General features: G+C 40.3%; 1 protein-coding gene across 3 annotated transcripts in view; it reads right to left on the bottom strand.

Annotated features, from left to right (window-relative positions):
* Positions 1 to 15,101, bottom strand: part of crppa (CDP-L-ribitol pyrophosphorylase A) — a 230,206-nt gene that overhangs the window by 128,406 nt on the left and 86,699 nt on the right. For all 3 annotated transcript variants that reach the window (XM_055661840.1, XM_055661847.1, XM_055661831.1), the window contains exons 8-9: positions 13,694 to 13,789; positions 9,681 to 9,812 (exon numbers count right to left, since the gene is read on the bottom strand). In XM_055661840.1, the coding sequence (XP_055517815.1) occupies positions 9,681 to 9,812; positions 13,694 to 13,789 (228 nt within the window). The remainder of the gene's footprint in view (positions 1 to 9,680; positions 9,813 to 13,693; positions 13,790 to 15,101) is intronic.

The following is a 15,101-nucleotide window of genomic DNA, read 5'->3' as shown; positions in this document are numbered from 1 at the left end:
CAATTCATCACCCAAGTCATTCTTCGTTAGGAATGAATCAGCAACTCAACTTTAGGGGTAATGTAGCCAAACCATACCTACATATCCCATGTCTCGCAAGTTCAAGAGGCAGGTGCTAGACAGAAAGAAGAAGCAGAAAACATTTAGGGTATTGTGCTCAGTTTTGGGCACCATGTCATAGGAAAAATGTCAAGCTGGAAAGCGTTCAAAAATGTAACCAGTACTCGCGAGCTATAGGGAGTGAGCTAAATTGAGTTATAGGGAAAGGTTGAGCAGGCTAGGATTCTATTCCTTGGAGTGCAGGAGGATTAGTGGTGATCTTATAGAGGTGTAAAAGATCATGAGAGAAATAGATTGGGTAGATGCACAGAGTCTCTTGCCCAGAGTTGGGGAATCGAGAACCAAAGAGCACAGGTTTGAGGTGAGGGGGGGGGGGGGGGGGGGGGGGGGGAATAGGTACCTGAGAGGTGACCTTTTCACACAAATGGTGGTGGGTTTATGGAACAAGCTGCTGGAGGAGATAGTAGAGCAGGTACTATCACAAAGTTTAGGAAGCATTTAGACAGTTACATGGATTGGACAGGTTGAGAGGGACATGGGCCAATCACAGGCAGGTGGGACTAGTGTAGGTGGGACACATTGGCCAGTGGGGACAAGTTCAGTGGAAGGGCCTGTTTCCCTGCTATAGGACTCCAACACGAAAATGAAAACTTGTATTTACACAGTGCCTTTGATGTCCCAGTGATTTGCAAAGATTAAGTACCATTGAACTGCTAACATATCAGTAAAGTGGAAATAAGTGCTCATTGACTGTTTCCTTTCCTTAAATGCCCAAGCTTTCGTATCTTCCATCTCATACTGCACTTGAGAGCAGTACTGAACTGGGATATTCTGAATCATACAGTTGAATTATTTTTGAAGTTTTAATGAACCATCTATCAGGAGGGTCATAATGAAAATGTTTTTTGTAGAATATGGCTAGCTAGTTTCCATTTCAAAGTAGACATCAAACTATAAGTCAGTCCTTACAGCAACAAAGTGCAGGCTTTAATATTTCCACTTCAGATGCGACTAAATTTAATTACAACATTAAGAAAACAAACACACTCTTAGAATAATATTTTGCCATTTATGGTTGAAAGTGGAAGAAAGGAAATCAGCATCATGCATTTTAATGTCTGAAGTGCCAAACTTGAATTTCTCACATTACACAATACATCTCCAGTATTCCACACTTTGCAAAACACAGATAAGGTTTCTTCTCTCAAGTTCTGATATAAAGTATAACTGTGAAGTGTTAAACAATGAAAAAGATGCGATTAGCCACGTTTCATAGCAGTAATAAGTTTTGTCGGAAATTACACATCGGATCAACGATTTTAAACATGCAAACTGCATATTAACATATTCTGCTTACAACTCAAATTGCTGCACCTGGCACGTCAGGGGTCCAAAGTATATGTACCTGGGTCAAAACACTAACCTCCACCCCTGTTTTTCTATTTAGAGATCAAAAAGGTTTTAATAAACTCAGATGAATAGAAACCTTTCAAAGATTTGATTTGCTATTTTTTTATTTACTTCATGGAGCACCAGTGCAAGACGAGGTCACACAAGATTTCTGAAAAATGTATTCCATTTGCTGCACTAAGCACTGCATTGTGTTTGAGCAATTGCTGCAATCACTTTTAAGGCGCTTTAAGGAGTTATAGAGAAAAATCACCAAAATTACAACAGTTACAAATGACTTTGGACATGTGGAAACAGTAAGGTTTATCGCCCAATTTTAACCAATCCCACCATCCACAACCCTGCACTGTGCACTTCCCTCTCGTACTTCAGTGAAAGCATTCGTTGGATGCTGCTTATTCAAACTTGATTAAGCATTTGGACATACTATGAATGCACTCTTCAGGTCACTGTTATTTTCTTTAAATTGTATTTTCATCCAGCCAGTGGTTTTTAAAGCTGGCATTGATTAAACGAAAACAAATAGTAAGAACGCCATATTCAGTGGGCAAAGGAACTAAGAATTAGCAGAAACCTACCGGTCATGCATTACATTTTACACTGCAAACCCCTGTACAAATAATATTAATGCACACAAATTCCAAAAGCAAATCACTGAATAAAAAATAAAAATAAAATAAAAGGCTGCAGAAGCTTTGGAAGACCAATGGTACAGTTTCAACCAATATTATCCCTATTCTTCTCGTTCATTGTTTTGGCTCCATTTCCTCTGATTTTTGTTTGCTTTTAATGATGCAATTCAATACATAATGTACTGCTATGGGGAACAACAAGCAACTGACTATTTACAAATCTAGGCAATATCATAGCTGGTCAGGAAGGATCTCAACCAGCCAAAAGTCATGATCCCACCCTGACCTTTCTGTCTGTGGTCTCCCACACTGTTACAATGAAATCCAATAAAAACCTTGAGGAACAACACCTCATCTTCCATTCAGGCACAAGGTAGCATTCAGGACTCAACATCAAATTCTCCAACTACTAGTAACTCATTCTCTTTCTACCTGTAACAGAACTGGTGCCATCATCATCAGAAATGCTTATCACCATTCAGATTCAACATTTTTTATAGATGTGTGTGTAACAGTCCCCATGAACCCATTTGGTTTCACCATCAGAAATAGTTCCTTTGTTCTACACATTCCTTCCCCACCTTGCCTGCTATTGAATACTAACCTGATTTTGTCTTTCTCATTTTGGGGTCCAGGACCTGAAGCATCAACTGTTCCCCTTCCACAAGTGCTGCCAAACCTGCTGAGTGATTCCAGTATCTTATATTTATGTTACAGATTTCCAGTATCTGCCGTTTATTTTCATGATTCTTGTCCAACTTTTGCAAGGCTAATAACAATTTAAAAAACTGATCCTTCAGAATGACTATTCAAACCCTTAGACCTTTCCTCACCATTCCACATTATGACAGATTTGTATCACATTTCCATCATTCTATCCTGATTACATATCTGTTTGGACCTGTAGCTGACAAAAAACTCAGATTTAAAATTAATAATTGAACATGGGGAGTTGCAAATTTCTAGCACCCTTTCCATGAAGAATTGTAAGTTTTCTTGAGCTCCTGAAAGGTTTGGCTCCACCTTGAAGATAAAATTCCCTTGTTCATATTTCCCTTACCAACTAATAAACTATTTTTCTGCTTACTCCATTAACTTTCTGAAAAATACTAAACAAATCAAATCACCCCATTACATTCCACAATCTATGAAATATACACCTGGTTTATGAAACTTTTCCTCAGAGTCCAATCCTTGGAGCCGCTGTAACTGCCAGGTGAACATGCACTGCACTTTATCAGAGGCCAACAGATTATTTCTAAGATGCGGTGCCCAGAATTAAACACAGTCTTTTGGACGTGTCCTAAAAATGTTGTCGTACAGCTATAGCAAAACCTCCTCCCCTTTACATTCGTGCTCTCAGGTTGTATAGGCCACCAGTTATAGAATCATAGTGTAGAAACTTACTATACAGTGTGGAAACTACTTATTTTCTTCGACTCCTGCATCAGACCAACCCTGAATATCATTGGATTGCCATTTGCCTAATTGTCAGATCCATCCACTTTGGTCAAAAAGGAATATCATAGTTGCCAACAGTGAAACCCATTGATTACATTTTGCTTCACTTAATTTATCAACGTCTCTTTGCAATTTTCTGCCTGTGTCTATTGTATGTGCTCTCCTGCCACTCCATTGCCTGGGCAATTATGGGTACACATATACTTCTATGTCTTGGATAAATATGAAGAACTCTGCAACCGGATCCTCAACTTCCTCATCAACAGACCATAGTCTATACGAATTGGCAAAAACGCTTCTTCCTCAATAACAATCAGTACGGGAGCACCTCAAGGGCGTGTGCTCAGCTCCCTGCTCTACTCACTCTATGCTCATGACTATGTAGCCGGACATAGTAAGAACTCCTTCTTCAAGTACGCCGACGATATCACTGTTGTTGGACGAATTACAGATGGTGATGAGTCACTGTATAGAAATGAGATTGATCGATTAACCAAACGGTTCCAGCACAGCAACCTGGCTCTCAATGTCAGTAAGACCAAGGAACTGATTGTGGACTTTGGAAGAGGAAGGATGAGGACACATAAACCTGCCTCTATCAATAGGACAATGAAAGAGAGAGTCAAAAGCTTCAAATTCCCGGGTGTGCATATTTCTGAAGATCTTTCCTGGACCCAGCACACTGATGCAATTATAAAGAAAGCACATCAACGCATCAACGTCCTGAGAAGATTATGAAGATTCGATAAGTCAGAGAGAATTACCTTAAATTTCTACAGGTGTACCGTATAGACCGTATTAACTGGTTGCATCACAACCCGTTTCTGCAACTTCAATGCCCTGGAGTGAAGACAATTGCAAAACATTGTGAACACTGCCCAGTCCATCACAGATTCTGACCTCCCACCATCGAAGGAATTTACTGGAGTTGCTGCCTCAGCATCATCAGAGACCCACACCACTCTGCCACACACTCATCTTACCCCTGCCATTGGAAAGAAGGTATAAGAGCCTGAAAACCAGAACATCCAGGTTCAGGAACAGGTTCTTCCCTGCAGCCATTCGGCTATTAAACATTACAATCTCAAATAAGATCTGAACTATATAAACTATTATTGTTATTATTGCAAAATTATTGTTTTTTTATGTGAACGTATGCAAGTGTGTATATACACACGGAACTTTTTTTTCTCATTTATTATATTGTTTACAGTGAACTATGTATACATATTCTGTGCTGCTGCAAATAAAACATTCATTGTTCTGTCTGGGACATTTGACAATAAAACACCCTTGAGAATAACACAGCAGAGTGGAGCTGGACATAAAACTACAACATATATTACGTTCAGATTCAATTGTTTTCTCTTACATTGGAATCACACCATGTACAGTTGTGCATAAAAGACAGTATCGCACGATCCAATTTCGGGACTGCTGTAAGTCTATTCATCTCTACTTATACAAAAAGGGCTCTTGGTAAAGAGAAATCAGTTAAAAAGCTGTTCTCTCTGAGGAATAGCACCACTTTCCTCGATGAGAACATAGTGGAGATCTATTAATACAAGCATGACTCACATCAAGACACAGATTACAACCGGATCATAACTGTTAGGAAAGTAAGTGGCGCAGTGAGACTTCTGATAAATGCATAATTCATTTTTATAGTCAGAGTGGAACTGTTCCCACACAAAGGGTTAAGTGGGAACAATTCACAATATTCTGCCGATTAAAATAAATGATCATCAACTCAGGAATGAATGCAGTGAATGCTTCTCCTTGCCAGAAATTAGTATTCTCAAAGTCTGCCATTGTATATCAATAAGTAAATGTTCAGCTTTGGCACACACTGCAAGATTATTTTTCCAGCAACTTAATTAATATTTCACAAAAGGGAACATTCAGCGTGGACACCGTGTTGGTTCAATTAAAATGAAATGCAGTTCAGAAAATATTCTAAATATTGACCCTAGTATAATTAACTTCATCAAATTTAACAGGCGAAAGAAAGAGAGGAAAGGGAAGAAAGATGAGCATTATAACTTTATAATAAAGGAGGGGAATGATTTCAGAATTCTCAGTAAGCGGCTGCTGCCCAGGTGAAAAGCTAAAAAATTTCAATTCAGAATAAATCTTTTGGAGAATAATCTTCTTCTTAGGCAGTCTCTTGGGTAGGGGGCTTTCATAGTTTAGCTGGCTGTGGATTGCAGAGGCTGATTATGTATACAATTCAACAAGTTATATTCATATATTGCAATAACACAACTGAAAACCTCAGGCAGGGTAAAAAGTGAACTGCTCCACAGACACCTAGACATTCCCAAATGCATTTTCCTAACTCTGTGAAAGGCAACATTGCGGAAGTAGAAATTTAATCAATACGTGAACTAACTGAGATTCCAAGAAGTTTGCAAGTTCCTGAAAACTATAAGAAACCAATGAATTACAATTCCAATTGCAACTGACAAGCCACTTCTCTAAACAAGGATCAACGATCAAATGGTCTGGCTGAAGATGGATTGTAATCCATTCTAAAATGTAGGCAGAAGTGGAGGCAGAAATAAAGGCAATAAGAGCAATTCCTGCGTTGCATGTAAAATATAATAGCCACATGGAGCTAGTCAATTGCAGTCTCGATCACAACAGAATTCTCTAGAAATATGTCAGAATTTCCTCCAATGTGGCCCAAATAATCTTTATGCACGACATCGGTGAGTGGTAAGGTGATTACTTTGGCTAATGTGTCGTATGGCCAAGACTCTACCTCTTTTTAGGCCAACATACCCATTCAAACAAATTAATTATGTGAAGGAAGAAATATTTATGAATGCAAAATGTAATTACAGGGGAACTACTGCTGTTTCCATTATGTCAAGGGGTCTCAAATGTCTGTAGAGTCAAAATAAATGTGCAGATATATTGAAATACAAATACATCTGACTGAGGATTCATGGCAGAGGAGTTTGGTGAAACTGAATCACTGAGCATCAAGTTGCACTTTAAACAATTGGAGATCGCAGCACAAGATTGTTGGAGGACAATAGTCCCAATCCCAGAAGATTTCTGCAAGAGTTAATCAGGCCAGTGCCCTAGTCCTAACCATTTTAAGTTTCTTCATCAAAGACCTTCCTTCAATCACAAGGTCAGAATGAGGACACTTTCAATTGACTGTGCAACATTCAATACGGCATGGTCCTCAATAAATGACACACTCCATACCAGCAAGAGTTAAACAGCATTTATCGTGAGCTAAGTGGCGGAAAATATAATCACCTACCCAGACTATGGGAATCAACAAGGATCAGAAACTCAGTTGGAGCAGCAACTTAACTACCAAGACTACAGCCCTGTCTGACTTCATCCTCCCCACTGTGCCTCAGAACCAGATGTGGTACCACAAACATGGTTGCAGCAGCTCTCTCCTGCACAATCATCTCCACAAGAGAACACTTTTTTTGGAGGGGAATAACCACAGTGGATTCCTACACATGCAGTCTACCCACTTTACTTCCTGGTGGTCATCCTTCTAATTTTTACCTGTAATTCAGGTCGAGGAACAGCTTTCTACCTGTAATTCAGGCATGCCACCTGCTGTAAACTCCCATCTATGATGTGCTCATCTTCCTGGACGGTTCTGCAGCTGCCCATCCATAGCTTCAGAAGTTCACAAGGCATTGGTGCAAAATTAGGCCATTCAGAGTCAGAGTAGACAATCATGGCTGGTCTATCTTTTCCTCTCTACCGCATTCTCCTGCTTTCTTCCTCTTCAGATTCCTCAAGCAGTCAGCCAGGAGCAACAGCTGGATGCACTCCCCATAGGTGTAGGCCTCAGGGACACCAGAACTCTCCCCGATTTCCCACATGCTGCAGGAGGCTGTGAAAAGTGTCATCCTGCCTGCATTTAGACTGAAGAAACGAGTCACAAAACACATGACTACCTTGTGACTACCTAACTTTACCTTGCCATCACCCTCTGCGCAGCCTATTCACTGAAGCCTCTCGAGCCAAAGCATCAACACTGACCCTCAAAACACAGCACTTAGCTTCAAGTCACTCAATACTTACTGTACTATTGTTCTGCTTCTTACCACTCTGCTATGTCAGACTGGGAATAATCCTGACATTATAACCTTAGAAGTCCTGTTCTTTAACTTGCTCCCAAACTCGCTAAATTTACTTTGCAGTGCCTCATCTCTCTTCCTGCCTGCCTCATTAGCACCAATGTGGACCATCATCTCTGGCTGCTCACTCCACCCTTTCAAAATGCCCAGAGCCCGCTCCGAAACAGCCTAGATCCTGGCACTTGGGAGGCAACCCGCCATCCTATAGTCTTGCTTGTGGCTACAGAGATACCCGTCCATGTCCCTGACTAGGTCTAATATGGACTTTACAGTATCCTGCTACTCACAACAGAGCCAGTTTTGGTGCCACAGATCTGACTGCTGCTGTAATTCCCCCAGACAGGCCTTCACCCACCCAACAGTATCCTTGTTCGAAAGGGGGAGAGCCACTAGAGAGTCCAACACTGACCATATAGCTGCAGCGCAACAACTCCCTGAGATTCCTACTCCTTGCCTGATGCATACTCCTCAATGAATTCACCAGCCTCTGCAACTGATCCATGTAACCTGAGAGGAGCTGCAGTTGGACACAGTTGCTGCAGGCACTGTCATCAGTATTCATTGATCTCCCACATCTCAGTGGAGGAACACACCACCCTTTTAATAAACAGGCAAACCTACAGAGAAGGAACAAAATCTTATAATTCCTTCCCTTAACGATGCTCGCCCCATCCATTTAAGTCTGGTATTCACTAAGATTCACACTTTGGCCATCCAGCTTCCACCTCAAAGCAGCCCTTCTCAAAATGGCCTCTCTGCTAGAGCCACCTCTTTTAGTTTATTGGTAAAACAAATGTTTTATTTGATTAAAAAGAATGTTTTAAACTCCTGCTGCTCCACTTCCTCACTGCTGAGGCCAAATGTTGTTCCACCTCCAAAATATTTAATTAAGTCTGGGGGGAAAAAGCTTATCACCCACAATAAAAAGGCCCTAGATGCAAATTACCTCTTCCCTGAAAGAATATAAATACACATGAAAACAGTTCGATTCTTATATCAGTTTAGTTTTGTAAAACAGAAGGTTTACAACAGATAATCAATTGACAAGCAGAAATTAACTCTTTGAAAATAAAATATTCTCAGCGGCCAGACTCAATAAGATTTCCTGTGATAGGGATAAGTACAGAGAAAATCGTTTTATTCATGCAAGCTTAATTGAGCTTCAACTAAACGAAGTGCATGAGGTTTAGAATGGAAAGAAAGGCAATGATATTCAAATCCAAGTAAGAGCCACTCTCAGATGACCATTAATGTAACACAAAAAAACAAGCTTATAAAAAGTGAAATTGTCACAAATCCAATTAAAATTAATTAATAAATAAATATTGGACATTTTGTTCATCAATTACCCAAATCCATTTCCTGTTCCATCTGACACATTAAAAAGTGTTGTTCCCTCTCTTACTTTCTGTATTTTTATCTTTTCTCAAGCTTACCCACTCCGCTGAGAATTCCACACTTTATGACCCAGCCTCAAGTTACATGGCCAACTGTGCTACTGACTGTCCAGTGACTGCAGTACTCAAAGGATTATCGAGGAATTCACAAAGCTTGTTCTTGAAAAGTAACACTAAACAAATTGAAGGTGCTGGAAAATGGGAAGACAACCAAGTTTATTCATTAACTCATTATCATAAGTATAAACCTGGTTAGTTAGATACCCTCTTTATCTATAACCAAAAAAGAGGGTGTCATTCTGGTATATCTTGCTAGCTGGCTAATATTAAATAAAAGCCATCTCAACTTAAAGTATACCATTCTGAAAACATCGAAGCAGACCTGTAAAATTGCATGCAATTTCTTGATGCAAAGACATCATAATCTCACAGCAGTGTTCACAGATGTTCCTTCCATTTTGTTTTACAAATTTGTACTATTTCACATTTTAATTCCACAATCAAAAACAAGCAGAGATACAGTGCAAGTTCACTTTGGTTAGCTTGAAATAGATGATCTATTTTCTAAAAGAGTAGAAGCATCAGAGAAAGATTCCTACCTGGGTAGAATTAATCAGCAGGCTGTAAATGAGAATATTTTTTCCTATTGCTTCCTTTGCCAACTGCTTGATATGTGTAAAATCGTCCATCCAAACGCTGAAAGATGAAGCTTCCATGTTGTTCAAGTGCACCTTTAACAAATAAAAGCAATTTATTTTTATACAATGGAGGAAAGTACACTTTTTCATGAAACTCACATTATTTGCATAAAAATATTGCATTATCACAACTGCTGCTAAATTGAGATGTTCATCACCATCGAACACTGAAACTTTAAATCCCTAAATAGACCGTTCTACAAAGTACTGACATTAAAACCGAAAATGTTGGAGACAATCAGCAGTTCAGGCAACAAAGCATCTGTGAAACGGAATGTTAGCATTTCAGGCTGAAAACCGTTTATCATTTCTGAAAAAAAGTGACATTTCTCTTCTATAAAACCTGCCTGATCTGTTTTGTTTTTTTCTGTTTTTCATTTTAAGCGCTATCCATAGAGTAATGATAGAAAATGTTATGCTGTATTAGTTCATCAATGGCAGCTTCTCGGAGCCCTTCGACATCCGCAGTGGCGTCAAACAAGGCTGCGTCCTCGCTCCCACACTCTTTGGGATTTTCTTCGCGCTGCTCCTGAAACATGCCTTCGGCACTGCAACAGAGGGGATCTATCTGCGTACTAGATCAGATGGCAGGCTCGTCAACCTCACCCGCCTCGGACCAAAGACAAAAGTACGTGAAGCTCTCATCAGAGACATGTTGCTTGCCTACGACGCTGCAGTTGTGTCCCACACCCAACAGGAACTACAGTCACTGATAGACCGCTTCTATCAGGCATGCAAGGACTTTGGGCTGACCATCAGCTTGAAGAAGACGAACGTCTTGGGGCAGGGTACAGAGGCGCCGCCTGTCATCACCATCGACAACTACGAACTTGATGCCGTCCATCAGTTCACGTACCTCGGCTCCACCATCATCAACAACCTCTCCTTGGACACAGAGATTGATAAGAGGATCGGGAAGGCAGCTACAACTCTCGTTCGCCTCACAACTCAAGTGTGGACCAACCCAAAGCTGACAGTGAAGTCAAAGATAGCAGTCTACAGCGCCTGTGTCAACAGCACACTGCTGTACAGCAGTGAGACATGGACTACATATGCCAGGCAGGCCAAATAGCCTAATTCTGCCCCTATCACATGACCTTAAATCTGCCTCGAACAGATCAAACTATTAGCTATTGTTCTTATCTTACAAAACCATTGCCTATTCCAGGATCACTCGAATAAATGATGGCTTATTTCCTTTGCTGCAAGCAGTCTTCTTAAACACTTGTCTTCTCTAGCAAGTGCAAAGAGCTTATAGACCTGGGACATGGGAGCAGAATTAGGCCATTTGACCCATTGAGTCTGCTCCACCATTCAATCATCGCTGATCTATTTTTCCTCTCAACCACATTCTCCAGACCTCTCCCACTGACCCTTGACGTCCTTATTCGTCAAAAGCCCATTAATCGTCACTTTATCTCCACTTCCCACCAATAAAACTGAAACCATCCCTTCAATTGATTCTCCTGCTCTGAACTCATGTGTTGAGGAGCAAAACGAGTTTTGGCCCATGCACACTGTATGCAATATTTTTAGAATATGTGATTTTGTGGAGTGGCCAACGATTTTCTTTGAGCAGCATAGTGACAAACTTGAAATTAGCCAGCAACTTTTGAAGAGTGCACATTATCCCACGACTCCTTGCTCCTGCCCTCCATGAAACAAAAATAGATTCTGTAAGGTCTCCCCTAGAACTTGGAGCATAATTATAAGAATGTCACTCATTTAAAATGGAACTGTGGATGAATATCTTTCTTTCAAAGGAGTCATGTTCCTCAGAGAGTGGTGGAGAATGAACGATTGAGTATATTCAAGGCTGAGAGAGACAGATCTTTAGACTGCAGGGGAGTCAAGAATTATGGGGAACAAGCTGGGAAATGGAGTTGAGGTCATGATCAGATAGCTGCGATCTGACTGAATAATGGAGCAGACTCAAGGCGCCTTTCGGTCAACTCACACTCCCATTTCACATTTCCATCATATGTATAATTTGATTTATATTGCCTTTCACCATTCTTTCTACCAACATATATCACCTTACACTTCTCTGCATTAAACTCCATCTGCATTTGTTTGCCTGCATCAATAATCTGCCGGCGTCCTGCAAAATCTGTACAACACTCCAAATTCGTATTTTATTTCCAAAAGTTATATAATCTTTGAAACCATACTGTTTACTCAAGCCTGAAATACTCCCAGCATCATTTCCCCTGTCATGCATTAACTTGTCTCATCCCACAATACAAGTTATTGTGGAAATGAGGTTAATCTAAAGTTTACTGCCCTGGTGGTTATGCTCTTTAATTGACTCCCGAGTCCTGAAATCCCTGCCGCAGTGCCTTGATCATTTCCATTCCTATATAACTGATTTCCGCATGGATTAGCTGTTCCTCTACCCTTTCTACACCAAAAACAAATCTGTATCTGTTCATTTATAACATTCAATCTGGATGCCTCAGATAGACAGTTGCAGAAACATCTGTCAATACTCCTGGTTATTGAATCCCTCCTGACATTTTGTAATGTTCTTCTGCACAGTCATCTATTTGCCTCTCAGTTCCCCGAGGTGCTGTCACTCAACACTGAAAACCAGTGTCACACATCCATAGAATTCCTGCAATGCTTACTTCTTCCTATCCGGCCACACTTATTCATCAGCTTGGCGCTTCGAGGCTTTGGGTGACCCATTCCAGCAACTATTGACTGGCCAATACGCTCATTATGGCAATTGGTGACAAATGTTTATTATCAAGGATCAGTGCTCTAAAGATTGTCAATATTTGAGAGTCATGAAACGAGAGGAGTTGTTCACACAGTATACTGGAGTTACTGCAAAAACAGACAATCATTCTGCAAGTCAGGATAATTCTGCAATCCAGCCAGTTTAAAGGGAATCATCGGTCAAGAAAGACATCTAAAGTGATTATACAGGTGCAGATCAGTGATTGAAAGGAATAATCAGATGATCATGGAGTGCACAACAAAGCTCTTAATAAACATCAATCCCAAATGGAATTTGCGGATAACAGTTCACATTGATCTTGAAATTCTAGTTCATATGATGATTAATTTCTCACATAATTCTTTCAAGCACTAGTGTGAATAAGCTACTTTTAACACCCTAAAAGAATATGTTAAATATATTTTACTGCTTAGCATGTTGCAACTTTAATAAAACTCTGGTTTGGCAGGCAGCATTTAAAGTATTGTTTTCACTTCGAGTCCCAGCAAGACAGGATGTGGAGGATTTGGAGTGGGTGCAAGAGATTTATCTGGATGCGGCCTGGATTACAGAGGATTAGCTACAAGAAGTTGGACAAACTTGCATTGTTTTCTCCACAGTGTTGCAAGCTGAGGAAAGGCCTGATAGAAGTTTAAAAAATCATGAAAGGCCTAGGTAGGGTAGACAGTCAGAACCTTTTTCCAATGCTGGAAATGTAAAATTCTAGAAGGCATAGCTTTAGGGCGAGAGGGGCAAAGTTTAAAGATGCACGTGGCATTTTTTTTTAAACATAGAGAGTAGTTGGTGCCTGGAAGGTGCTGCCAGGGTGGGTGGAAGAAGATCATAATTAAGAGGCATTTAAACAAGCGCATGAACATGCATGTAATGGAGGGAGATGGATTATCTTCAGTTAGATGGCGTTACTTTAATTTAATTTAGTGTTATGCCCACCACGGACATACTGGGCCGAAACATCTGAACCAGTGCTGGACTGTTCAATGTTCTTTGTGTTTTTTTTACCCGCATTACAATCTTGCCTGCTTAAACGTACAAATATCTTAATCATTGCTCAATTCCTTACCTGTTATTCAGTTGTTTTGTGTGACTTTTAGAATTAATTTAGCAGCTTAAAAGTAAAGAATTCAGGCAAGTTTCTACAGGGAATATCATGCACTTGTATTCATGTACCTACCACAGTCACAACCACAGGATATAAAGCTGAAAGCTTAACATTTTCAACTGCTTCCATCAACTGCACAATTTCTTGATGCATTTTGAAACTGTTGACCTGTTCAAGACAAGAAACAATGCATTGAAGGCTAAGAGAAATATGTCAAAAGCAATATTCTAAACAGAAGTTAAAAATAAATATTTGGTGTTCAGGAAAAACATAGATGAAAACATTATCATTACTTTGCTCAAGCCTTTTTTCAAAGATTAACAGGAAACTGCAGATGAGAAATGACCATTTTCATTATTTTTTATTGATAACCAATTTGAATGTGTTGCCCCGTTGACTTTGGTAATACTACACTCGCACAAAACATCTGGGAAACTATTATGGGGAAGTCTTCTGAGATAAGACAGCTCCTGCCTTCCCCCTGGCTGTACCCTCCAACCTCAATTTGTAGAGTCAAGAATTCTGTAATCTGTTGAGAAAAGAATATGGATCTTCAAGTGAAACCCACTTTTATCAGGGTCATGTTTTCACACCAGTGTGCTTGACCTGGCCATTCAGATTTACAAATTATTCTGTGTGACCAAGGGAGATCTTGACAATTTTCCAAGGGACACCTTCATACCACCAGTTCAACCTTGTTGCAATCGTCTCACAAAAGTGGCCAAATGCATAAAGGCCTATTTGCTGGGTTCACCAGATTTTAAGTGGCCAATTTGACTTTCATGATCTGAATTCGAGTCAGTCACTGCAGGCTCCATATAATTTTTTTGGGAAAAGTACGGTAGCTATAAATACTCACTACTATCAACTGTACATGTTTTGTTATTTACATTTGCATGATCTGTTTGCCTTCATTCAACAGAGCATTGAGCGTAGAAATTGAGAGGTCATGTTGGAGTTGTACAAGAAGTTGGTGAGGCTGCATTTGGAGTATAGTGTTCAATTTTTGGGCACCAAGTTATGGGAGATATGTTGTCAAGCTAGAAAGGGTACAGAGAAGATTTACAAGGATGTTGCCAGGACTTGAGTGCCCGAGCTAAAGGGAGAGGTAGAGCAGGCTACAACCTTATTCCTTGGAGCGCAGGGGGGTGAGGGGAGATGGTTTTAACATGTACAAAATCATTAGAGGAATGCACAGTCTCTTGCCCTGAGTTGGAAAATCGAGCACCAGAGGAAAGAGGTTTAAGGTGATGGGTGGGGTAGGGGAAGGGAGATTTAATAGGAGTACAAGGGCTAACTTTTTCCACACAAAGGATGGTAGGTATATGGACCGAGCTGCTGGAGAAGTCGTTAAGGCAGGTACTCTCGCAATGTTTAAGAAATATTTAGACAGGTACATGGATAGAACAGTTTTAGAGGGATATGGGCCAAATTGCAGGCAGGTGGGCCTTGTGTAGATAGGACATGGTGGCTGGTGTGG

This window comes from Leucoraja erinacea, chromosome 2 (genome assembly GCF_028641065.1).
Source record: "Leucoraja erinacea ecotype New England chromosome 2, Leri_hhj_1, whole genome shotgun sequence".
NCBI classification, from domain to species: domain Eukaryota; kingdom Metazoa; phylum Chordata; class Chondrichthyes; order Rajiformes; family Rajidae; genus Leucoraja; species Leucoraja erinaceus.
Note: the sequence above shows the minus strand (reverse complement) of the source record. Positions and strands in the feature narration are given on the sequence as shown.